The 27,686-nt window shown below is 40.8% G+C and overlaps 1 protein-coding gene across 1 annotated transcript in view; it reads left to right on the forward strand.

Moving 5' to 3' along the window:
• The window catches only part of SCIN (scinderin), an 80,956-nt gene that overhangs the window by 46,376 nt on the left and 6,894 nt on the right, over positions 1-27,686 (forward strand). Inside the window, exons 5-12 of the mRNA XM_065939250.1 lie at positions 5,228-5,320; positions 8,531-8,663; positions 9,051-9,139; positions 10,501-10,716; positions 13,053-13,174; positions 18,467-18,557; positions 20,941-21,111; positions 27,480-27,657. Of these exons, the coding sequence (XP_065795322.1) occupies positions 5,228-5,320; positions 8,531-8,663; positions 9,051-9,139; positions 10,501-10,716; positions 13,053-13,174; positions 18,467-18,557; positions 20,941-21,111; positions 27,480-27,657 (1,093 nt within the window). The remainder of the gene's footprint in view (positions 1-5,227; positions 5,321-8,530; positions 8,664-9,050; positions 9,140-10,500; positions 10,717-13,052; positions 13,175-18,466; positions 18,558-20,940; positions 21,112-27,479; positions 27,658-27,686) is intronic.

Below are 27,686 nucleotides of genomic sequence, written 5' to 3' on the forward strand. Positions count from 1 at the left end.
CTGCAGATTCATAGGTTTCACCTCAAATTCGCTGTAATAGCTGGCAGTTGGGACTCTGTATTTTATCAAGTTACCCAGATGCTGCTTGAGCACATTGAACCTTAAGAATCACTACTGCCCCGCTTCCCTGATGGCTCAATGATAAAAAAATCCCCCTGCCAACGAAGGGGACATGGGTTCCACCCCTGCTCCGGGAAGATTCCACATGCTTTGAGGCAGCTGAGCCAGTATGCCACAACTACTGAGCCTGTGCTCTAGCGTCTGGGAGCCGCAACTACTGAAGTTCACGTGCCCTAGAGCTGTGCTCCACAACGAGAGAAGCCACAAGAGAAGTCTGTGTACCACGACTAGAGAGTAGCCACTTGCTCTCTGCAACTAGAGAAAAGCCTGGGCATCAGTGAAGACCCAGCACAACCATAAATAAAACAAACAAACAAACAAAAAGAATCACTACTGCAGATAAAAGATGTAAATCTTATCTGGAGTCATCTTCTTGAAACACTGAAGTAAACTGAAATAGAGAGTCTTCCAGCCACTGTAAAGAATAACTTTCTGGATGAAAAGATGAATGGGGCACTGAAGGAAGGAGGGAATTGACAGGAGTAGGCCTAACCTGTGACTTGGTGATGAAGAACTTAGCTAGGGTGGAGGTTAATATAGACAGGAATCAGAGACTTTCAACATCATCAGTAAAGAGGGAGAATTTAATGACTAAGCTGCTAAGAGATTCAAAATGAAGGACAGCAGGTATTCAAAACTGATGTCATGATTTTAAGTCCAGGTGGAGAGAGAAATAGAGATTCACTGACACGGGTGGAGAATGGTCAGCTTTGTGGAAAGATAAAGTTAAGTTTGGAGCATATTAGAGGATGGTGGTACTTTTAAGTGGAAATTTACAGGAAATAATTGAAAGAAAGTGGGGACTCCAAGCTGGAATGGCAGGTCTTGGTTTAGGTGAAACTTTCAAGGAGCATTCTCAGGTAAGATTTCTGTTTCACTTCCTCTTTAGATTGTTGATACATGTTATTTCACACACAAAGAGTTACACGAGCTAAATGCTCATCAATTGAGAAACCTAAAATGAGTGTTTTAAATTTAGACATTATCCTACCTATTGAGAAAAAGAAAAGCTGTATTTACAGGTTTTTTCAGAGATCAAAATGTATGACCTCATTGATAAAGTGAACATAGTATTTTTTTCTTTCTAGGAAAGATGTAAAGTTTTTAAGGGTTATGCAGGCAATTGGATTTTTTACAATTTGAGTCATCAGGGAATCCTGGTGGCTCAGATGGTAAAGCATCTGCCTGCAGTGTAGGAGACCCAGGTTGCATCTCTGTGTTGGGAAGATCCCCTGGAGAAGGGAATGGAAACCTACTTCAGTATTCTTGCTTGGAGAATTCCATGGACAGAGGAGCCTGGTGGGCTACAGTCGATGGGGTCACAAAGAGTCAGACATGACTGAGCAACCTTCACTTCACTTCAATTCAGGCAGTTGGAAACTCATCCCAGTCAGATGTTGGGCAAAATGCTTGGTTATTGAACTGAATTTTAAAATGATACTGGACAACAGATAGCCTCTCTGTACCTCTGGAGTTAAGCCTGTTTCTGGTAAATTCCTGGACTCAATTTCCAGCTATGTTACAGTCTGTGCATGAGTGTGTGCTAAGTTGCTTCAGTCATGTCTGACTGTGTGTGTGTGACCTTATGGACTGTAGCCTGCCAGACTCCTCTGTCTGGGATTCTCCAGGCAAGAATACTGGAGTGGGTTGCCATGCCCTCCTACAGGGGATCTTCCCCACCCAGGAATTGAACCCGTGTGTCTGTGTCTTCTGCATTGACAGGTGGGTTCTTTATGACTAGCACCACCTGGGAGGCCCTCTAGTCCTTTGAGAGGCTAATTAAGATCCTTAGCTATGTAGTATAATCTGAAGTCAGGAAGGTTGATTCCTCCAGCTCCATTCTTCTTTCTCAAGACTGCTTTGGCTATTCGGGGTCTTTCGTGTTTCCATATGAACTGTGAAATTTTTTGTTCTAGTTCTGTGAAAAATGCCATTGGTAATTTGATAGGGATCACATTGAATCTGTAGATTGCGTTTGGTTGTATAATCATTTTCACAATATTGATTCTTCCTACCCAGGAACATGGAATATCTCTCCATCTGTTTATGTCATCTTTTATTTCTTTTATTAGTGTCTTATAATTTTCTATGTTCAGTTCTTTTGTCTCCTTAGCTAAGTTTATTCCTAGACATTTAATTCTTTTTGCTGCAATGGTGAATGGGATTGATTCCTTAATTTCTCTGATTTTTCATTGTTCGTATATAGAAATGCATGTGATTTCTGTGTATTGATTTTGTATCCTGCAACTTTGCTAAATTCACTGATTAGTAATTTTCTGATACTATCTTTAGGGTTTTCTATATACAGTGTCATGTCATCTGCAAAGAGTGAGAGCTTTACTACTTCTTTTCTGATCTGGATTCCTTTTATTTCTTTTTCTTCTCTGATTGCTGTAGCTAGGACTGTCCATGACATAAATCAAAGCAAGATCTTCTAAGATCCACCTCCTAGAGTAATGGAAATAAAAGCAAAAGTAAATAAGTGGGATCTGATCAAACTTAAAAACTTTTGCACAGGAAAGGAAACTATAAGCAAAGTGAAAAGACAACCCTCAGAATGGGAGAAAATAATAGCAAATGAAACAACTGACAAAGGATTAATTTCCAAAATATACAGGCAGCTCATACAACTCAATACCAAAAAAGCAAACAATCCAATCAAAAAGTGGGAAAAAGACCTAAACAGACATTTCTCCAAAGAAGACATACACATGGCTAACAAACACATGAAAAGATGCTAACATTGCTCATTATTAGAGAAATGCAAATCAAGACTACAATGAGATATCACCTCATACCACTCAGAATGGCCATCATCATTAGGGTTAGGGTTAGGGTTAGGGCTAGGATTAGGGTTAGGGGTTAGGGTTAGGGTTGGGTTAGAGTTAGGGTTAGGGTTAGGCCATCATCATGGCCATCATCAAAAGTCTCCAAGCAATGAATGCTGGAGAGGGTGTGGAGAAAAGAGAACACTCTTGCACTGTTAGTGGGAATGTAAATTGATACAGCCACTATGAAAGACGGTATGGAGATTCCTTAAAAATTAGGAATAAAGCCACCATATGACACAGCAATCCCATTCCTAGGCATATATCCTGAGGAAACCAAAACTGAAAAACACACATGTATCCTATTGTTCATTGCAGCACTATTTACAATAGCTGGAACATGGAAGCAACCTAGATGTCTATCAACAGATGAGTGGATAAAAGTTGTTGTATATATACACAATGGAATATTACTCAGCCATAAAAAGGAATGCCTTTGAGTCAGATCTAATGATGTGGATGAACCTAGAACCTATTATACAGAGAAGTAAGTCAGAAAGAGCAAGATAAATACTGTATTCTAATACATAGATACAGAATCTAGAAAACAGTACTGAAGAATTTATTTATTGGGCAACAGTGGAGAAATAAACATAGCGAATAGACTTATGGACATGGGCAGAGGGGAGGAGAGGATAAGAGGTATGGAAAGATAACACAGAAACTTACATTACCATATGTAAAATAGATAGCCAATGGGAATTTGCTGTATGGCTCAGAAAAACTTAAACAGGGACTCTATCAACCTAGAGGGGTGGGTTGGGGAGGTGGTTGGGAGGGAGGTTCAAAAGGGAGGGGATATATGTATACCTATGGCTGATTCATGTTGAGGTTTGACAGAAAACAACAAAATTCTGTAAAGCAATTATCCTTCAATAAAAAATAAATAAAAATAAAACAGATCCTTAGCTAATATGGAACTGTGGTCTGAAAATGAAAAGTTAAGAGTATGCCCCAAATCTCAGATTTACTTAGTCCACTGGGAGACGTCTCAGTGTTAAATATGTCCTTATCCCAAACTATTGATTCCAAACTACTGTCTTCATTGGAGTAGAACTTCAAAAGGGTATATGACATCTTTCACTGCTCTTATAAGGAATACATATTTCTAACCAAGATAAAATTGTTATTAAAAAAAAAGCAAATTTTGTTGCATTTTAACTTTTGTCTTGATCCTACTTTTAGCAAAAAAAGAAAAACTATATTGCAATCATTTAGTATGTTCAATAATTAAAGGATTTTATGCATCATTATGTAAGCAAAAAGATGGGCATATTCCCAGAGGAAAATAAGTCTTTAGTATATTTCTAAACTCGAGACTGTGCCATACTCATGCATAGATTAGAATTCATATAAATTTTTATTGTTTTCTGGTATTGAGTAGTATGTATTTTCATACAGTATATTTGTAAGGAATACTGGCTGTAAAACACATTATGCATGGAATCTCATTGTATATTAAATATTTATTAAATCTAAATGAGTAGCATCTTTGCATTTTTAAACTTGAATTTATATCTTTGTGTTATAAAACTCATATTGTTTTGAATAAATTTATATTTGATTCCTGTTCTTAGCATACTATAATATTTATGTCAATTAATTAAATTCATTAATTAACATCTTTATAGGCATTTTGGGGGATGATTTTAGTGTACAGAAATTCAAAGCAGATCCAAATGTATTTTCTACCAAGTGTTTTCCTTAAAGTTTTGGATGGCATCAGGTGTGCAAAGAGTACATATGCATATTCATTCATTTGACGTTCGTTTGTTCTGTGTCAAAAATGCAGCAGGAAGCAAAGCATGATATGATTAACTGACATTTTATCTAGCCTAGCCTATATCAATAATAATAATAGTACCCTACCCTCAAATAGTAATTTTGACCAAGACTTTGTTATAATAAATTAATAAAATCTATAGAATGCTTGTAGAAGCAGAGGTTATGGAAGATATTTTGTTGCACAGCTGAACTTAGACCTCATATTTTAATTAATTGCTACTAGTTTTCAAAATTACGGAGACCTACACTTTCAAGTTTGGGATTTCACTTTCTAGAAAGTTCACATCACCAGCAAACGCAGTGTTTGTTTACGTAATACTATCGATTGATTTGACCTGTGGGAGAAGGCCAGTTTAGTATGATTGGTGAGAAATGTCTGAGCTTCGTTGTTTCAGTTGCTAATATTTTATAATCTATGACTTTAGAATCTTTTTTTAAAACTTTGCACCATTAATGATAGGAATTTATCTTTTTATCTATACACTTTTTTCCAGGTATTAGGGAAAAAGCCAGAGCTTAGGGATGGAGAAGATGATGATGACATCAAAGCAGATATAACTAATAGGAAAATGGCTAAACTCTACATGGTGAGTTCGCTGGTAGGAAGTTCTGTTGTTTTTATTGGACAAGTTGGTGCTGGGGAGACTGCTGGCGAGGGACTGTTTGCCACAGATGACAATGCTCCTCCTTGCCCTCAAACAGAAATGTGTGGGAAGAATTTATTCTGTGCTTTAACACAGTTATTTAAAACTACTATTTCTATTACTTTAAAAATTTTTATTAAAAACAACAAATAATTTGCTGTGATTTAAATTAAAAATTATATATATTGTTGCTGTACTAGTTTGCAACAGTTCTGTTCAGTTGCTCAGTCGTGTCCGACTCCTTGCGAACCCATGGACCACAGCACGCCAGGCCTCCCTCTCCATCACCAACTCCCGGAGTCCACCCAAACTCATGTCCATTGAGTCAGTGATGCCATCCAACCATCTCATCCTCTCTCGTCCCCTTCTCCTCCCATCTTCAATCTTTCCCAGCATCAGGGTCTTTTCAGATGAGTCAGCTCTTTGCATCAGGTGGCCAAAGTATTGGAGTTTCAGCTTCAACATCAGTCCTTCCAATGAACACTCAGGACTGATTTCCTTTAGGATGGACTGGTTGGATCTCCTTGCAGTCCAAGGGACTCTCAAGAGTCTTTTCCAACACCACAGTTCAAAAGCATCAATTCTTTTGTGCGAAGTGCAGCCGCTGCTCCTTACCTAGGACGTGGGGTAGCTCTCTTGGCCTCTTGCCGCTCCAGCGCCGCGCAGCCGCCGCTCATCGCTCCAGCAATAATATATCCTGATTTTACATTCAGTACAGTCCAGTCGATGAAGTGTTTCCTTCGTAGAGTAAAAAGACTGTAAGCTTTTTCTTATGAAATCCTAATGAGCTATAAAATTGTGACCTTACTTGAAATATCCTGTTTAGCTATCATGAAATCTTTATTTTTATAAGAGGGCAAGGCTATCAAATCAAACAACTGGAAGGAAAAGGGGTAAAAACTGTCCTGGGTGTTGGCAGACTTAGTTCCATGTTAACTCTGTGGGAAGGACTGCCTGGGTGACCTTGGCCAAGACACGGCCATTCTGGGTCTTAGTTTTCTTATCTGAAAAGAGAGAGATTGAATTGGAAGACTACCTAGGTTCCTTCCAATCCACAATTTTATGATTTTATTGCTGGTGAGGGTAACAAAATCCACAAGATGTACCAGGTGAGGAGACTGGTCACATGGCATCCGTTAGGCATTCCCTCCCTTTGTAACTTTCCAAGCACATGATTTGGAGCAGACCACAGTCTCCCTGTGGAACTGAGTCCCTTTCTCATCTCTGACAAGAAGAACTTCTAGTTTCTGCTCTTTAAACGGTTGGGCTAGCTCAGACACACTGATTTTTAAATGAAGTTCAAGTTACTGTCTTGTGTAGAATAACTTCCTTTTTTGTAGAAAGAAAGGAGAAATAAATTCTTTTTTTCTAGACGGCAAAGGAAAATGTCTTTACCATTCCTAAATGCTGATAATTTTAATATAAGCCACACAGAAACTGTTATTCTAAAGATTTTGTGACTGCTTATTTTTTATTATTGGGTTTCATTTTTATTTATTTATTTTTAAATTAATTTTTAATTAAGTAATTTATTTGTTTTTTTAAAACATAAATTTATTTTCATTTATATTTATTATTTGTATAATTAGAATTGGGTTTCTAAAACCCAATTTCAAGAGTTTAACAAACACCTTTTATGTCACCTCGTTAAATAAAGCTGTTCTCCCCTCAGGTAGCATCATGAGAGTAAAGAAATAAGCATGAACATGTTAATCTTGGGTCTTCCCTGGTGGCTCAGTTGATAAATGATCTGCCTGCAATGCAGGAGACCAGGGTTCGACCTCTGGGTCGGGAAGATCCCTTGGAGAAGGGAATGGCAACCCATTCTAGATTTCTTGCCTGGAGAGTTCCATGGACAGAGGAGCCTGGCAGGGTACAGTCCATAGGGTCTCAAAGAGTCGGATACGACTGAGCGACCAACACACACATGTTAATCTTGAGTCAATCCTCCCTCTAGTGGGTGTATCATGTATTGCATTTCTATTTCTGTCCTGAAAATAATTAGGACTAGTTGAACAGGGCTTCCCAGGTGGCGCTAGTGGTAAAGAGCCTTCCTGACAATGCAGGAGACATCAGAGACTCAGGTTCAATCCCTGGGTAGGGAAGATCCCCTGGCAAAGGGCATGGTAACCCACTCCAGTATTCTTGCCTAGAGAATCCCATGGACAGAGGAGCCTGGCAGTTTACAGTCCATAGGGTCTCAAAGAGTTGGACACGACTGAAATGACTTAACCCCACAACACAGGGCTGGGAAGCTGAGTCACTTTGGGTGATTTCTAAAAATACAGAATTCAAGCCCCACCGCAGTGCTGTAAAACCCCACCACTCATCTAGGGAGGACCCTCAAATCTGCATATTTAACAAGTGCCCAGGTGGATTACCTTGCAGCCTACCAGGCCTTGAAAAAACTGAGTTCTAACCTAGGAAATTTTGTAAGACTTTGTAAGCTGTAAGTCTCCAGCTTAAAAAAAAAAGGTTCTGTAGCTGTTTCTAAACTTCGGAAGTCTCGGTAAGTTTACTTGTGACACAGATGTCACAAGTTTTATTTTATGATGTTTTGTGACATGAGATTTACTTTGATAATTTATACAAAGTATTTAAGTAGATTACAGGTTCCATATTGAAAAAGTCTGTAAGCATAAGCTATAAATCAATGCCTTCCTTACCACAGTGTCTGGCATATGGTAGTACTCAGTGAATACTGAATGAGTGAATGTTTAAGCTTCAGCTTTGTGTGTGTGTAATGAGTACAAGCTTATCTATTTCAAAGATTTTTATAAAGACTAAGAAATAATCATGTAAAGTTCATTGTGTGGCACCTGGTATATGTGAAAACTGAAACAAACTTTATCCATGACTATTATCACTATTATTTTCTGTGTTGAAACTTAGCTTTTTATTAGTAGTACTTTTATGCTAAAGGGCTTTGAGAAAGTCTTTTCCAAGGTATAACTGGGTTCATGAGGGGTTTTTTGTCTTTGTTTTTTTTTGAAATAGCTTTGTTGAGATATAACTTACATATGATATAGTTTATCCATTTAAAGTGTGCAGTTCAGCGGTTTTTATTACATGTACAGTGTTGACAACTGTCACCACGATCACAGTTTAGAACTCACTGATCATCCTTAAGCAAGCTCATGGTTTTCATGTCAGGTTTCAGATGCCAGTGGCTCCATGAAAGTGAGTCTGGTGGCAGAAGAAAACCCCTTCTCCATGGCGATGCTTCTGTCTGAAGAATGCTTCATTTTAGACCATGGTGCTGCAAAACAGATTTTCGTATGGAAAGGTAAAAAAAAAAAAAAAAGCCATTGGCATTGTTGACATACTTCAGATTTATATGTATTTCTTCAGAAAGATAAATAAAACATCTTTTCTGACTTAAAAAATTGCTTACCTTTCTGCATGATCTATATAATACAGACATCAAAACCATATTTTCTTACTATTAGCCTTATTTACCAGGGATGATGGGGTAAAAGAAAGTCTTTGGGCACTAGAAATAGAATTTTTTTATATATTGTTAAATATATTTAGTATACCAGGAAGTTTTTTTCATTTTTCAGTATTGTAGTTAAATTAAATTCTAATTATGTTTAATTTTTGGTGCACAAGTATCTCTTAATGATGTAATATCTTGCCTCTAAAATTCTCTTTCATTTATGTTGCATGTTAGGTAAAGATGCTAATCCCCAGGAGAGAAAGGCTGCCATGAAGACTGCTGAGGAATTCCTAGGGCAAATGAATTATTCTACGAATACCCAAGTACGTATGGAAATGAACTAGCTAGGAAAAAATTTTTAAATATGGGAGCTCATGGCATCACCACAAAACTTATGAGCGAATTTGGTTCAAAAAAGCATACACAGACGTCATTCTTACCTATGTGCGTGCAGTGTTATGTCCTGTGCTCCTAGAATTCTGTGTGGAGGACCGAATTTTGCAGAAATCAGAGATTAGACTTTCCATGAGACACTGTGATTAGAATAAAAGCCCATTCACTTCCTGCACAGGCTTTAAGTCCAGATGGTCAAGCACAGTTGAATTAACTGAGAGCATATATCAGTTATTCCTTAGAGCAAGTTGTATAAACGTGGACTAACTCCAATACTCTGGCCACCTCATGCCAAGAGTTGACTCATTGGAAAATACCCTGATGCTGGGAGGGATTGGGGGCAGGAGGAGAAGGGGATGACAGAGAATGAGATGGCTGGATGGCATCACCGACTCGATGGACATGGGTTTGAGTAAACTCCGGGAGTTGGTGATGGACAGGGAGGCCTGGCGTGCTGCAATTCATGGGGTCGCAAAGAGTCAGACACGACTGAGCAACTGAACTGAACTGAACTGAACTGAGTGCCCGGAAAATAGTGGCCTTCATGGAGATTAACTTAGACACTAACTAGTTGCTCTTCTTTTCTGAATCTCCTAGCTTCATCTTTTCTCTTCATTTTTATGTCCCAGCAAAAGTAGCCCAAGGAGATAATTTCTTTCAGGTCACAGGCCTCCTATGAACATAGTATAGAAAAACAGTCAAACTTATTTGACTGTAATGGTAACATATGAAATGACTTGATTCTTCTCTCAAACATCCACATTCATTGGCAATCACTTTAGCTATAAGAAAAAAGCAGGGTTGAATTGTTTTAGCTTCATATATGATGCTTTTCCTTTTGTATTCATATAAGGATTCCAGTTTCTAAGTTTGCATTTGTCATCTTTAAAAAAAAAGGATCCTCCTTGCATTTCCTTAGTTTTTTCTCCACAACTAGATTAATGTTTTTCTTTGGTCTCTTATTTTTCTGTTTATAATTATTGTTGTTTCATCACTAGTCATGTTCAACTATTTGTGATCCCATAGACTATATCCTGCCAGGCTCTTCTGTCCATGGAATTTCCCAGGCAAGGATACTGGAGTGGGTTGCCATTTCCTTCTCCAGGGGATCTTCCTGACCCAGAGATCAAACCCATGTCTCCTGCATTGGCAGGCAGATTCTTTACCACTGAGCCACCAGGGAAGCCCAAACCAGAGCACTTGAACAGAGACATGAACCCTGGACCCTTGGATTAAAAGTCTGATGCTCTACCCACTGAACTAATAATAGTAATAATTTTTTACATTTCAGATTCAAGTTCTTCCAGAAGGAGGTGAAACACCAATCTTCAAACAGTTCTTTAAGGACTGGAGAGATCGAGATCAGAGTGATGGCTTCGGGAAAGTGTATGTCACAGAAAAAGTGGCTCAAATAAAACAAATTCCATTTGATGCCTCAAAATTGCACAGTTCTCCACAGATGGCAGCCCAGCATCATATGGTGGATGATGGTTCTGGCAAAGTGGAGGTACTTACATATTTCTCTTTATTTGTTTGTCAAGCCCATTTATGCCAGTTTATGTGGAAATATAACTTCAGGAAGCTACAAATTGTAAAATGTGCATTTTAATGATTAATAAAGATTATCCAAGACTGTATATTAAACCAGGGAGTTGAAAGTTGGAGGACGATGTTGTCTGACCTTCAGCCCTAGTGTATAGTGCGTTTGCTGAGATTCTAAGAAACCAGGTAATTTGTGTGAGATCACCTAATCACCTTAGAGGCCTCCAAGGAACCCAGCTGCCTCCATCTCGTTTCCTGGTCCAGGCCTGCTTCTGCTCTCGGATAGACTTGGCCAGCGTGGGTACATTGCTCCAAAAGCTCCAAGGACCTAAGTCTGCCCTTCCCTTGCACCTTCGGGGCGTTCACAAAGGCAAATTCTGTGTTACGTGCCAACCTCACAGATGTTTCTGGAGCATTCAAAATGAATTTGTTGATTATTGCTATTTTCTGACAAAAACTGTTGAAACCCGCCTAAGAATTCTGCCTAACTAAAATCTCTTCGTGTTTGGTCTGCCGTTGAGTCGTCTAACTTAAGGGGAACAGTGTAAGATCGCTTGTAAGATCGCTTGTGTCCTAGTAGGATCGTTGTAAGATCGTTGGTAAGATCGCTGTAAGATCGCTGGTGGCTCTCCACAGTCTTCCTGAGAACATCCGTCCTTAGCTGGGCCTCCCAGGCCTCCACAGCCTCGAGGGCTCCTCCCCTCCGCCCTCTGGGTGACATTCCCACTCCTCCTCTGTAACTCAGTCAAGTCACAAGCTTCATCTCTTCTGAAGAGACTTCTCTCTGCACTGAAATGACCTCTCTCTGTTCTCAGGCCAGAAGTCATGTTCTTCACAGATTCATTGCAGAAGTACCACAGAATTGTTCTCTTACTTAGGGATTTCTCCTCCCAGACCTCTTGTCGTTCCTTGAGGGAAGGAATTGAATAATCTCTCTCTTCATTCCCAGAGCTTATCACACACTGCTCAGACCAAAGTCTATAGTAAGAGATTTAAGAAGGTGTTTTCCCCCCTTTCAAAGGCTTCAAGTGTGAGTCTAAGCTGGGCAGGGCTTATGGGAACTACAAAGAGAGAAGTGCCTCCTGTGGCCGCTGTCAGAGGTTATCAGCTTTGGGGCCTGAGTCTGCGTCCTGCTCAGACATCCTTTTCTGGAGCTCAGCACAGCCAGAGAGCCCCGTGGTGGACGTGGATGCCCAGCTCCACATGTGTCCTGGCTGCAGTCTCCACATCAGAGCGTAGTGTTCTGAGGTGTCCTCCCATGCCACCCTGGGACGCTGACGTCCAGGGTTTTCTCTAGGATTTTGGGCTTCGCCAAGCCATGCTGCCGTTGTTCCTCTGGGATGGCGCAGGAAGGCTGCACTCTGAAAGCACTGCTCTGCTCCACTCCACTTGCTCATCTTCAGTTTCAAAACAGGATCTATCCTGAGCCTCCCCGGGATGCAGGCAGTGTCTGCGATCTCTCACTCATGTGTTACTTTCCCATTTCATTTACAACTCTCCTCTCTCCAACTTTTAACCTTTAGTTAAAAGTATCTTTAGCTTGTGATGAGGAGGAGGAAATAGAAAGTAACTAGTTCTGCCTGCTTCTATCTTAGTCAGTCTTATGGCACATTTTGAAAATAGAAGTCATACAAGTTGGCATTTTTATTGTATGGTCACAATCTGCCACTCTTACCTGGGGAAAAAAAAAAACAGTCTCATGCCTTAAAGCACAGGGAAGGAGAAGTTTTAAAAAATTGCCTCCCAACTGATGAAAAATTTACATAAGTTAAGAGATGTATTTCTGAGATGACTATTTCGGTTTGTCGTTTGACTAGAGTGTCATGTTATTTTCACTGATCAATCAAACAATAGTTATTTATTAATCAACAGGCTCAGAACTGAGATAAGTACTACAAAGGGTGTAAAAGAAAAAAGTATAAAAGAACTCTAAACGCTTAAGAAGTCAATAACCAAATTGACAAAAATTTCTTCCTGTTGCTTGATTTGTAACTAGTTAGAAAAGTAAAAGGTTTTTATAGTAGAGTCTGAAGTCAGGCAGGTTGATTCCTCCAGTTCCATTCTTCTATCCCAAGATTACTTTGGCTATTCGAGGTTTTTTGTATTTCCATACAAATTGTGAAATTATTTGTTCTAGTTCTGTGAAAAATACCATTGGTAACTTGATAGGGATTGCATTGAATCTATAGATTGCTTTGGTTTTTAATGACAGATCTAAACCAAAGTGTTTTTTTAAACCTTAGAGAAGTATTATCAGATAAAGAAGATTTTTATTTTGAGACACATATTTGTTCCTTTTAGATTTGGCGTGTAGAAAACAACGGTAGAGTTGAAATTGACCCAAACTCCTACGGTGAATTCTATGGTGGTGACTGCTACCTTATACTTTACACCTATCCCAGAGGACAGATTATCTACACCTGGTAAGTTTCCCCCTTTCATAAAATCTCAAGTTCTGTAGAGGCCACATTTTGCTCCAAAGTTAAATTTCATTAAATTCCATGCAATATGGGATAAAAATTATCCTATAATTTAGCCTAGTGAGCTTTGTATAACATGAATGTCATATTTTCTTCTAGTATGATTTTGGCTATGTTTTTGTAGCTGCTGTCCACGAGCAGTTTAGATAAAAGTCATCCTTACTAATTTAGGAGAAAGGTTTTGATAGCTGAAGGGTTGTGTTCCTTTAGTGGGTATGTAGTTGAATAACTCCTCTCCTTTGAAAGCTAACAAACACTCCAACTGGCCAGCATCAGGTACCTTGTCTTCTTATTGTTAAAATTCACAGAGGCTCATCCTGATTGGAATTGCAACATTTCAATTAATCAGATTCTCTAAGGCATGTATATAATTTATGGTTCTATTTCAGACTCTAGAGATCTCAAGTTGATGCATCCTTATTCTTTGTCCTCATGAAATTCATAGCAGTACTAAATAAAAAATGCTATTGCTTCCATTTCTTATCCTTTTTTTGCATAATGATTTGAGTTAATTGAAGGTTAAGTTTATTTCCCTGGTGGCTCGGATGGTATAGAATCTGCCTGCAATGCAGGAGACCTGGGTTTGATCTTCAGGTCAGGAAGGTCCCCTGGAGAAGAAAATGGCAACTCACTCCAGTATTCTTGCCTGGAGAATCCCATGGAGAGAGGCGCCTGGTGGGCTATGGTCCATAGGGTCGCAAAGCATCAGGACATGACTGAGTAACTAACACTTTTGCCTTCAAGTTGACTTAGAGTCAGTGCCAATGGGAAAGTGCAACCGAGTAAGTGAAGTACAGATAGCATGCTGGACTAGTCCAAAGGGACGGGATTCTGCAACAAATCGTGTGATGCTGGATTTTCAGACTATTTATCAAATGAGATCAGATAAAGTGGAATATTGCTGAGAAGACTGAGAAAAAGAAAAGAATTTTCAAAAAAAGATACTAAAGCTGAGAGGTGTAGGTTGAAGTTGCGAGGATGACGCAGATCCTGCCTTTGCCTACGTGGTGGCAGCTGTCGTCAGTGAGGATACTGAATGGACGGGGACTCAGGAGTCTGCTGATAAGCTGACTTTTCTCTATGGTGAGTGTCCCACCGGATGACAGAGTCATCTGTCCTCACAGTGTGACCACTTCCCCCTTATACTGGCCAGTGCCTTGAGCTTAACCAAGATCAGGAGATGAGGTGATTGTCCCCACCCCATGGGTTCTTGGTACCCTGAAGGTGGTCTGGAAACCAGGGTTGTCAGCGTCACAGGGGAGCTGGTTAGAAATAGAGAATATCAGGCCCCACCTTTGACCTACTAAAGCAGAACCTGTGTTTTAACAAGTTCTCAGGATGATTCAGAATCACTTTAATGATTGACAGGCACTGCCTTAGGCAATAGCTCCGAACACTAGCTGCACATACTAACCGGGATAATTTTTCCCAAAGCTGAATACCTGGTGCCCTTTTTATACCAAATAAATCAGACCCCCAGTTGGCGGGACTCTTGAGTTTCTTATGTACACCATGGCATTAATGAGAACCACTGTGTTCAGAGACATTTCTGACCCCACAGTCGCATCATATCCTGTCAAAGATGAATGTATTTAGCTCTTTAGCTCTGTGTTTAAGATGCCATCTTCATAGCAACCAGTTTTTTTGAGCAGTGTGTTTGTGCTAGCAAAATGCTAGATGTTTCCATGTATTATCTCTCTTCCTCACAATCAGGTAATTTTCAAAAGATATAAAAGGAGGGGGGCATCAGATAGAGTAAATAATTTAATGCAAAGTCACAACTCTTGTAACGGGTGAACTGACATTTCACACCCTAACCTGCAGCTGTCTTTAAGGCCTGTCTGCAGCTATCCCCTGGTAGAAGCAATTTCCTTTTCTAAAGTTTTAATTCAGAAAAGTATCTGTGCAAAGCATGGCATCTGTAGGGATAAATTCATTGTAAGTACATAATGAATTTACATTACTTACATTCTGAGTAAGCTTTTCTTTTACATTCTGTTTCTTGGTCTTCCTCTAAATTCTTTTTGGTATGTAAAAAGTATAGTTAATAATTGTGGCACTTAGATCAAACAGGAAAGATTAAATAAGTAATTCAAGAGAATGTTTTGAGGAATTAGCAATTTGCAATCCACATAAATAACTATGTGGATATAGATAAAACAGATTAAATCAGGTTATAAATTTTGAATGTAAAAGCTATTCTTTAAATCATTTGAAAGCGTCCATTAGGCACTTTCTTATGCCAAGCACTGAGCTAGATACTAGATACAATGGTGAAAAAAACATTCCCCAAGAATTTATACTTAAAGAGAGAAGGATGGTTATCAGCCATTTCAATAAAGTATGAAGGCTTAAGATAAAACCAAACTGAATGATCTCTGTAGACTTAGGAAAAGACACTCAAGCTCACTGCTAGGTTATTGGTGAAGGACTCCTAAAAGTGACATCTAAGTGGGAGCAGAAATGGGAGCAAATAGGAAGGTGTTCCTAGCTCTAATCTATCAGTAATGGTGTATGGCACGAGCAAAGTTAGGAAGCAAAAGATAAAACCAGTGAATGAGAAGCAGCCAAGTGATTAGTTGGGCTTCCCTAGTGACTCAGATAGTAAAGAATCTCCCTGCAATGCCAGAGACCTGGGTTTGATCCCTGGGTCAGGAAGATCCCCTGGAGGAGGGCATGGCAACCCACTCCAGTATTCTTGCCTGGGAAATCTCATGGACAGAGGAGCCTGGCGGGCTACAGTCCATGGGGTCGTTTAAAGCACAGGTGTTAAATTTGTCAGTTTTGTTGATGTATAGTTTGCAGAACTTTGAAACCTTCCATAAACATAGTGAGGAGGCATTTAGAAAATGCCTCCTGAAGACTAGCTTCAAACTAAACAACTTTTCAGTTTATGTGGTCATTTCAGTCATGGGATATGAATAGATTAAGTCCAAGAGGCAGAGTTAAAGGTGACAAACTTGAATGAAATCACTGCTGAATACACACATTTGTCTTTTTATTTCTGAAACTACTGATACTCTAAAATGACAAGAGAAAACTAACTTCAGCAGTGATCTTTTCTCTGAAATGTCAAGTAATTGAAATTAAACAAACTTTGATCAGTGGTGATAATGAGTCTCTTGAAGCAGTAAATTCCATTTTCATGCAGCATTTATTTTTAATGAGTAACAAGTACCACCGATTTATAAAGAAGAAATCATATCAAAATAGATAGCTTCTTTTCTCCCTCTAAGCACAGGATTTCAAAGTTAGAGACAAAGAGCAATTTTCTTATGGTCTTGATTGCAGTGCAGTCCTTGACTGCCTGGGTCACAGATCCATAAAGCAAATTAGTTTGAATCTGTGTGGGTGGAAGCATGGTCACTTTGACAGGAAGAGGAAGAAGGGTTTGAGATAAACAGCGAAATATTTATTAAGATTGTCAGAAGGCAAAAATTTAGTGAGGATTTTCACTATTGCTGATTGAAATACTCCAGGAAAAAATAAAATAAAATAAAATGATGACAAAAGTTTAGTGATGTTGTCTGTTAGTTGGTGTTTTCCTGAAGAAAAAAAAGAAAATGAAGAAATATCCAAGAAATTGCCGAGCTAGGGAATAAAGGACAGGTGATAACAGACCCTGCTGTTTCCTCAGCTGTGTTCCTCCTCGCCTGGTGCTTCCAGCGGCTCCCAGAAGTGTTTGCTAGTGTGACAGGCTCATGGAAAATTTAAGCTATTTGCATTAAAAGACTGTATCTTCATGTGTGCCCTTATTATGGAAAGCATTTTCTATTTTTTTAAACGTATGTCTGACATGAGTATGTCCTTTTTTTTTCACCCCACTGTACAACATTTTCATATCAACCATTTGACTCTGTTGGTTCAATGAAATATTCTGAGATAAATGAGACATGCTTCTTACATTCTGTGCTGGGGGGTATGTGTGTGCATATGTGCATGTGTGGTGTGTATGTATGTATGTATGTGTGGTGTGTGTGTATGTATGTATGTGTGGTGTGTGTGTGTGTATGTATGTGTGTGTGTGTATGTATGTGTGCATGTGTGGTGTGTATGTATGTATGTGTGGTGTGTATTGTCCAGGTTGGGAGCCTATTGTTTGTCTGGTTCTGGGTATGGAATAGGTAGGTCACTCTCAAACCTTCAGAAGAAAGAATAGAATTAATTGTCAAAATCCGTTTCCAGGATTGGTGTTCTTCCTGCTAGCCTGCAGTCATATAGAGACAGGAGGATTGGGTACAAACAATGCTCAGTGCTTTCCCTGGCTTTTCCCTCCCGCAGTCATCGAACAAGTAGATCTCCCAGAGGCTGTTGTATAGGTTAAGCCAGTGTTTGGAGCTAGAGCCACAAGTTATCCTAGAAAGAGAAGTTACCAATGAACTCGATGAACTGATTTATTGACTCCTCTCTGGTCATGGATACATTAGCTCCTCTTACCATTTTATTCATAATTCCTTTAAAGAATGACCAGAATGACAAAACTGGGGCCTCTCCATTGCCTGTGTGTGTGTGTGTGTGTGTGTGTGTGTGTGTGTGTGTGTGTGCGCTCACTCGATTCAATCGTGTCCAACTCTTTGCAACACTATAGACTGCCCGCCAGGCTCCTCTGTTGACAGGATTCTCCAGGCAAGAATATTGGAGTGGGTTGCCATACCCTCCTCCAGGGGATCTTCCCAACCCACAGATTGAACCTGCATCTCCCGTGTCTCTTGCATTGCAGACAGATTCTTTACCCACTGAGCTAATTGGAAAGCCCCTCCATTGCCTGCTTCTGATAATTATTTTCTTGATTTTTCTGGGTCCACATATTTGTTACTATGCTCACCAAATAGTCATGGAAAAATAAAGTGCCTTTAGTATCCAACCCAATAGATGTGGCTCATATACTACTCAAATAGATTATTTTCACTGTTGAGATTGTTTCCCGAAATAGGCAGCTCCAAGTTGAAATCAGACAGAATTGACTACTTAGCTAAGTTATTATGGAACTAAAAATTGACCCTTGAAATGGAGATTAAAAATATCTGTGATATGTTGTTTTAAACAATACATAGGATAGATCATGGCTCGGTGTTAGTACTTAAAAAAACGATAGCGTCTGTGGCTTTTTTATGTCAAAACAGCAAGGTTTCTTCTTGATCTTTCATAATAACTCAAGTTTCTGTTTGAAATGCCTACCTTAGAAGATCTTAAAACTTAAGTACAAGCTAATTTGTTTTACTTTGGTTCCTCCAGGCAAGGAGCAAATGCCACGCGGGATGAGCTGACAACCTCCGCATTCCTGACTGTTCAGTTGGATAGATCCCTTGGGGGACAGGCTGTGCAGGTTGGGATATTGTTACCCCCTAAACTCATACAAGTTTTGCAAGCCCAATGTCTTGTTAAAACCCTTCTCCCATGTCGAGATGCAGATTTGACACTTTCTAAATATTTCCTTTTTTTCATTTCAGAATTTAAATACTCCTACTCTCATGCCATACTTGTTCTCTCAGATTCTGGAAAAGAGGGACAAATTTTTAAAAATAGAAACAAAAATTGGCTATTAACAGATTTAGAGCCCCAAAGAATCTTTCCTTTAGAATCATATGAGATCAATGGCAGCCACTTGTTACTAAGTATTAAAACCTGAGTTATCACTTCCTGCTGATCACTTTCCAGTTTTCAAATCTTTATACATTTTCAGATCTTTATAAGTCAAATCTCTATCTAAATTATTACCTGATTCAAAGGTAATAATTAATTAGAAAAGCAAGTTCGATACTTTAGTGCATAATATGTAAGATGTGGAGGTCCACTCTGGTCTTCTAGCTGGTTTTCTTTCCATCTTGGTTTTTAGTTCCTAATTTAGACTTAAATTGCAAGTTAGACTTAAATTTAAAGATGCATATTAATTTTTTAAAATAAACTAACATTGTTAATTGTCAATAAAGAAGTTAGCAAGATTATTAAATTCTTTAAATATACTTAACTCTCTGTGAACTTCCCCATGAACTATTTATTACATTCATTTCCTGAATGAAATATGTCTAAGAACTGACATCATCAATGTCATTTAATCAATCTTTCAACTGTTCTTACCAAGTGACACAAAACTTTGAAGATATGCATTGTGCCTTATAAATTCTAAATTTCACAGTTAATTACTAATATTTAATACACCCAATGAATGAATTTGTCAACCATTTGAATCCTGAATTAGCAATGAAAGCGTAATGCCTTATTTTACCACTAGATGGCAGAGGTTTACAATAAATAAAATCGCTATTGTAAACATTCCTTCATACAGTTATTAACAGTACTGAAAAGTTTTCAATTTACCTTTCTCTCTTTCTCTGTCTTTGGCCTTGCTGTGTCGCTTGCGGGATCTTAGTTCCCGGATCAGGATCGAACCTGAACTCCGTGCAGTGGAAGTCCTAAGCGTGAGCTGCCAGGGAATTCCCCTTTTTCTTTCTTGTTTTCATTCACAGTGGAGAATGGGTTTTAATCAGTAGCCCTCTTTCTCTCAATCTGGCAACTGAGGTTTTCTTAGTGGTGTGGGGAATGCTAAGCCAACAGGAGTTTTAGGTACTCTTAGCTAACCTTGTCCCAAGCTTTGGGGTTGTGACTCAAAACACAGTTTCATAATTGGCTACTTGCTTATTTAAATAAATGTCTGCTAACTGCAGGTTATCTGTGGAGTTACTTTCACTGCTCCATAGGCCTCCCCACGATGGTGTGTACTTCAGCATTCTCATTCACTTGGTTTCTGGAAAAAAAAAAAAAAAAAAAAAAACAGGCCAAGGTAGGGGAGATGGTTCAATTTTTCCAAAAGGCAAGGTAATTGAAAAAAATAGGAGACTGACACAAAATTTGAACTCTTCATGTAAATAAATGCATCAATAGTTTATGCAAAAAAATAGGAAATTCATGTCTAATCCAGTATCTGACTGTTAAACTAATAGATGAAATTAAGTCATTTACCATTTATTTTCTTCAGTTTCCTTATCCTGACAAATGATTATATTAAGTAAATCTACTATTACCATTTCCATAGGTAAGTTAAAAAGTAAAAGTCTATTCTGTTTATTTTGCCAGCATTTGATGTTTGGATTGAAATCTTTGTTCACTCCTAGATTATGATGGTGGCCCAGATGGTAAAGAATATACCTGCAATGCAGGAGACCTGGGTTCGATCCCTGCATTGGGAAGTTCCCTTGGAGAAGGCAATGGCAACCCACTCCACTATTCTTGCTGAAGAATCCCATGGATAGAGGAGCCCGGCAGGCTATAGTCCATGGGGTCACAAAGAGTCAGACACGACTGAGCGACTAGCATGTTCACACATGTGTTCATCTACATCTCCCAAAGTGAAAACCAACAGAGTGCTATCTTTGTCATCTTTTATACAAATTACTCTTTTTTGTTTTACATCTTTGTGCTAAGATGCAAGTGGTGCAGTGTGGAGGCAGAAAGCAGTGCAATGTGGTGGTGTACCCACCTCCCCCGCCCCAGTGTGCTGCATCTGGAATAACGAATGGTTCCTAAGTCAGCAAGGAAGCTGTGCTTGGTTATTATTAACCTATATTTTCTGTTAATCATCGTTCCTCCTGCACTTGACTTTTTATTTACTTTTAATTTTGTTTTCGAAAAGAAAAGTAAGGACGTCTTTGGAAATACAGCCTTCTTTCATTGCCCTCTTTATTACATTTCTTTATCCCCTCTGCCCCCAGATTCGAGTCTCCCAAGGCAAAGAACCTGCTCACCTGCTGAGTTTGTTCAAAGACAAACCGCTCATTATTTACAAGAACGGAACATCAAAGAAAGAAGGTCAGGCGCCAACCCCCCCCACACGCCTCTTTCAAGTCCGAAGAAACCTGGCTTCGATCACCAGAATTGTGGAGGTAATGTCACGCGGTCAATAAAACCTGCCCCGCTCATGGACTTCCCAGTGGACCCGAGCCATCAGCCAATATTAGTCTTTAAAAAAACAGTGGCAAGTAAACCCCTTTCATTGCTATAACTTATCCAGTGTTCCCCATTAAAAATACTAAAAGCAGGAGAATCAGGTAAAAAGTTAAAAAGTTAATCAGATACCAGGCCTCTTGTATTTTTCAGCCACACTGTAACAAAACAAATGGATTTAAGAATAATGGAGAGGGGACACTGATTCATGTTGATGTTTGGAAGAAACCAACACAGTACTGTAAAGCAATTATCCTTCAGTTAAAAATAAATTGAATTATATACAGAAGAAGAAGAATGTAACAAATCAAGTTGTTGAAGGCAGGAGACAGCTTAAGCTCTGTCTTGAAAGGCCTGGGGGAGGATGGATCGCAGGTGATGGTCCGGTGACCACACTGGGGAAGTTAAGAGAGAAGGCCCTTATTTGCACGAATGTAAGGGAACATGGAAAGCAAGCTTTGCCACCCTGGACCAGAGGCATAGTTCAGCTGGCCGAACGAGCTGCTGTGAGTGGCAGCTATGAAAGAAGTCAAGCCCCAGATCGCGGTGTCAGGCCCCAAGCCCGCCAGGTGTGGGGCAAGGCCAGTGGGCCCAGGGTTTTGGATGGCTGAGTACTTTGACTTCAAGGAGGATTCTTCACAGTTCCTCACCCCATCCCCTCAGCCATCATTGAAAGCCGGGTCTCCCAAGTCTCCTAATTGCCCTGCGCTCTCTGTATGTCCGCAAGCCTGGACTGCTCTGCCAAGTTGTTCAGATGAGCCCTTAAAAGCAGGTGCGTCACAGCGTCCCTCCCCCTGGAGCCTCTCCTCTGAGCCGCTCCCTTTCTTGTTCTGTGTTCTGAGGTCACAGAGGCCCATACAGCCCTCTCGAGTGGAAGCTGTGTTTTTCCCTGATGCAGACTGAGCAGGGATGGGACGGCAGACTCCCCTCCTTGCTCACTTTTCCCCCATTGACTTCATTCCTTCTTATCCGTCTCCCTCCTCCATCCCCTTTCCTGTGTCTGCTGAGCTGAGAGTCCTGCCCGCTTCTTTCTTCTTTGATGGCTTTCTTGTTTCACTGCCTCCATCGCTGGCTCCTCTCATCTAGCAGTCTTATTTTGACCCCACTTCATCTCACACCTGTGGTCCTGTACTAGACCTTGTCCTTGGCGATAGCTTTAGCACCTCAAGCATCTAACGTGTGACAAATGTCTCCTGCCCTTTAGCCCCCATTTCTTCCAGCAATTCTCCAGTCTCACAGCTGAATCCATGAACCCTTTCCACTCATCACACCCATCACCTCCCCCGCACCCCACATCTCCAGCATCCCAGTTCTCTACTGATAGTGGATTCTGAGTTCACAGAGAATATAAAAATAATCCCAGAAGATCCACCTTATCTGCACGCGTGTGTGCTAAGTTGCTTCAGTCATGTCCGACTCTTTGTGACTCTGTGGATTGTAGCTCACCAGGCTCCTCTGTCCGAGGGATTCTCCAGGCAAGAATACTGGAGTGGGTTGCCACGCCCTCTGACCCAGGGATGGAACCCACATCTCTTACGTCTCCTGCGTTGGCGAGTGAGCTTTACCCCTGGAGCCACGTGGGAAGCCCGATTACCTTATCTACTCCCCTCCAATATCACCAGCTTGTCTGCATCTGTATATAGAATTCTCCTTCTTGCCTATTTTATGAAATCAATTTTGGTTGTTAATTTATTGATAGCTAACAATTAATAAACATTTTATAATAGTAATTTACATATATACACAAAGGCACACATTAGTATTGATATATTGCTATCCATACATTAATAAAAACAATAATGTTTATATAAACTAATACACTGGTAAATAAATGAATACATATTTATTACATAAATAAAACGACTCCTGTCTCAGTCCAAATTCCATCTGCCCCCATTCCCCGCCACTGACTTCTGTCCTGGGCCCCCTGTCCTGGGTTTTTCTAAGGACTTCCCTGGGTTTCTATGTCCGATGCTCTCATCCTAACTCAGTTCATCATTCTTGCAGGCAGTCATCTCCTTTCTCTTCATATCACTGATTTATTCTTCTCTCCTGGATTACTTACTCTGCAGCACAAACATGCCTTGAAAACACTTCCATCCTTTCTTTAAAAACTCTCTTGACTCTGACCCACCCGGCTACCACATCCTTTCTCTGCACTCCTTATTCTGAGTCATTTTCACCCCCTCACTGTCCCTGCTATGCTAAGCCTCCTCTATCAAAAGCCACTTCACTCAGCCATCCCTTCCCTCCATACCACCAACATGGGTTTCATCGAGTTTGCCAATGACCTACCTTTTGCCATCAAAAGTCTCTTCTCTGATGCCATTGTTTTCAACCTCTTTCTAGCATTTGACTCAGTTGCTCTTTTCTGTCTTCTCAAAACACTGTTTTTAAACTAGGCTTCTGAAACCCCACACTTACCAGGATTTCTTCCACACTTGAGGTTCACCCTTCTGAAGGTTGTTTTCACTCCCACCCAGTTGCTGACTTCTCCTCCTCTGCTTGTCCTCGAAGCTCTTGAGCTCTCCAGGGCTGTCTTGGCCTTCTTCAGAGTGATCTCATTTAGTTGTATAATTTAAATGCCATTCTGTATTGACTCATCCATGACATTCTGTGCCTAGATTCCCATGTGTTCAATTATGACTGATTTTTTAATCTGTCAAATTGAAAGTGAAGTTTTCATCTCCAGGCCCTCTCAGCTGATTTCAGAGGCAGGAGTCAAGAAGAATCAGAACAGTCCTGGTCTCTTCCCAGTGGACACTTCTTTATGAGGCACCGTGAGCTGCTTGTGATGCAGATTCTTTCTTTTCTTGCAGCCTCTCAAACTAACCTTTGCATTCCTAGCCTCTCTGAAATGCACCAGTCAAAACACTATTGATAAGGCTTTCTGTTTTCATCTCCTGGGAGGCTAAAGCTTTCTAAGGTTCTTTTGTGGAACTACCACACTGACCTCACACAGTCTGGGCATGGGCCTCTTATCACCTATCTCTCCATCACCCACGCTCTTTCGTCTATACCAGCAAGGAGACATTTGGGCTCCCCAGGTGGTGCAGTTGGTAAAGAGCTCACCTTTCTGTGCAGGAGAGCAAGAGATGCAAGTTCATTCCCTGGGTCAGAAAGATCCCCTGGAGTAGAATGTGGGAATCCTTTCCAGTATTCTTATCTGGAAAATTCCATGGACAGAGGAGCCTGGTGGGCTACAGTCCATGGGGGTCAAAAGGAGTTGGACATGCCTGAGTGACTGAAAGCAGACACACACACAAAACAAAGAGACATGTGGAGTAGGAATTGGGAGTCACAATTCCTATCAGTTTTCATCATCACATCTGATGGATCCCTTCGAGCCTGGTCCATGGGGCCAGCGTCTTACTGAAAGAGGATGATAACCACTCCCCTGGGTGTGACCAATACCTGGGACACATCTTGAAAACTTCCATCAGTGCTTCCTTGCTCCTCTACTGCTGTCTCTGGGTACAGGGGTCTGATGAACCTGGGCAAGACTGTCGTTCCACACGCTGATGCTTCCCTCTGGCCACTCCACATGGTCAAGCGGCGTCAGGTGCTGCTTCCCGATGGGCTGTCCGCACTTGGCCTCAGGACACGACACGCTGGAACCCCTCCTCCCTCGTGGCTGCCTATCGCGGTCTTGCTTCCTCGTCCTTCTTCATCTCCCTGCTAGCACACGTCACATGGAGTCCTGTGGAAAGTCACACACAGACGGTCACACAGACCTGTGTCCAGAGGGCCTCAGACCAGGCAGAGACAAAATGACGAGCTTACAGACACAAGCCCGTCCGAGGACCGCAGGCTCCCTCCCGAGCCTGAGACTGCACGTGCCTTGTTGCTGCCCCGAGGCTCCCCCTTCAGGCTCCCCCTCAGCCTGGAGTCTGGTCTCACCCAGGCGTCTCTCACTCATCTGGGCCACGCGGACCAGAACTGCGCTCACGTGGCTCATCCCAGACGGTGTCCACAGCATCTTGGTTAAAAGGAAGGGGGTTTGTCAGTGCTACGCTTTTAACCCCTTCTAAATATTCTTTTTTTATCTGAGCCTGGAGAAGCTTTTTGTCAACCTCTGGTACAGTCTTTTCTTACTTTAAATCTCACTCCCTGTTTTATGATTTTTAGATGTCCCCTTGATTATTTGACGAACCTCTTTAGTAGGGGAGAGAAAATCTCAACACTGTGCTTTATGTGTGTCATTTGGGAATATTACATCCTCTTCCCAAATATCAGTTATAGGCCATCATGGGTTTTGCAGTCTCTTTGAATGTTATCCTTGTTATGTATCACTTAAATTTGCCTCATTTTATTCTCAGTGGATTATGTAGGCAGGTGAGCCTTACAGTGACCCAGCAATACATGCTCCTGTTCTAATATTTCTAAACCCCTAGCAGTTACCTAGTGGTACCTAGGTGAGTTCACTTCAGCCGCTCAGTCATGTCTGACTCTTTGCAACCCCATGGACTGCAGCACACCAGGTTTACCCGTCCATCACCAGCTCCAGGATCTTACTCAAACTCATGTCCATCGAGTTGGTGATGCCATCCAACCATCTCATCCTCTGTCATCCCCTTCCTCCCGCCTTCAATCTTTCCCAGCATCAGGGTCTTTTCAGATGAGTCAGTTCTTCTCATGAGGTGGCCAAAGTATTGGAGTTTCAGCTTCAGCCTCAGTCTTTCCAATGAATATTCAGGGTGATTTCCTTTAGGATGGACTGGTTGAATCTCCTTGCAATCCAAGGGACTCTCAAGTCTTCTCCAACACCACAGTTCAAAAGCATCGATTCTCTGATGCTCAACTTTCTTTATAATCCAACTCTCACATCCATGCATAACTACTGGAAAAACCAGTAGCTTTGACTTGACGGACCTTTGTTGGCAAAATAATGTCTCTGCTTTTTAATATGCTGTCTAGGATGGTCATGGCTTTTCTTCCAAGGAGCAACCGTCTTTTAATTTCATGGCTGCAGTTACCATCTGCAGTGATTTTGGAGCCCAGAAAAATAAAGTCAGCCACTGTTTCCATTGTTTCCCTATCTATTTGCCATGAAATGATGGGATGCCATGATCTTAGTTTTCTGAATGTTGAGCTTTAAGCCAACTTTTTCACTCTCTTTGACTTTCATCAAGAGGCTCTTCAGTTCTTCTTTCTTTGTGCCATTAAGGGTGGTGTCATCTGCATATCTGAGATTATTGATATTTCTCCCAGCAGTTTTGATTCCAGCTTGTGCTTCTTCCAGCCCAGTGTTTCTCATGATGTACTCTGCATATAAGTTAAATAAGCATGGTGACAATATACAGCCTTGACGTACTCCTTTCCCTATTTGGAACCAGTCTGTTGTTCCATGTCCAGTTCTAACTGTTGCTTCCTGACCTGCATACAGATTTCTCAAGAGGCAGGTCAAGTGGTCTGGTATTCCTGTCTGTTTCAGAATTTTCCACACAGAATTTTCCACTGTAATCCATGCAGTCAAAGGCTTTGGCCTAGTCAATAAAGCAGAAGTAGATGGTTTTCTGGAACTCTTGCTTTTTCAATGATCTAGTGGATGTTGGCAATTTGATCTCTGGTTCCTCTGGCTTTTCTAAATCCAGTTTGGACATCTGGAAGTTCACGGTTTATGTAGTGTTGAAGCCTGACTCTGAAAATTTTTTTGTACCTAAACAACATATTAAAAGCCAGAAACATCACTTTGCCAACAGAGGTCTGTCTAGTCAAAGCTATGGTTTTTCTAGTAGTCATATGGATGTGAGAGATGGACTATAAAGAAGGTTGAGTGCTGAAGAATTGATGCTTTTGAACTGTGATGCTAGAGAAGACTCTTGAGAGTCCCTTGGACAGCAAGGAGATCACATAAGTCAAACCTAAAGGAAATCAGTCCTGGGTGTTCATTGGAAGGACTGATGCTGAAGCTGAAGCTCCAGTTCTTTGACCACCTGATGTGAAGAGCCAAATCACTGGAAAAGACCCTGATGCTGGGAAAGATTGAAGGCAGGAGGAGGAAGGGGCAACAGAGGGTGAGATGGTTGGATGGCCTCACCGACTCAATGGACGTGAGTTTAAGTAAGCTCCCAGCGGTAGTGAATGACAGGGAAGGCTCGTGTGCTGCAGTCCATGGAGTCGTGAAGAGTTGGACACAGCTTAGCAACTGAACAACAGTAACAAGCGGTGTCCTAGTGCCCCTTGAATTAATTCCTGGATCAGGACAGAAGTCTGTAGGTGGTTTGGCACCAGCACAACTTCTTGGGCATCTTTACTGAGGGACCAGCCATGAATTTAAATCGTGTTATTTTTCTTCATACTCTAGGTAGATGTTGATGCAAATTCATTGAATTCCAATGATGTTTTTGTCCTGAAACTGCGACAAAACAATGGCTACATCTGGGTAGGAAAAGGCGCCACACAGGAGGAGGAGAAAGGAGCAGAGTACGTGGCAAGTGTCCTCAAATGCAAAACTGCAACAATTCAGGAAGGCAAGGAACCAGGTGTGTACAGATGGGGCCAAGGACACGAG

The sequence above is a fragment of the Muntiacus reevesi genome, chromosome 6 (genome assembly GCF_963930625.1).
Source record: "Muntiacus reevesi chromosome 6, mMunRee1.1, whole genome shotgun sequence".
In the NCBI taxonomy this organism is placed as follows: domain Eukaryota; kingdom Metazoa; phylum Chordata; class Mammalia; order Artiodactyla; family Cervidae; genus Muntiacus; species Muntiacus reevesi.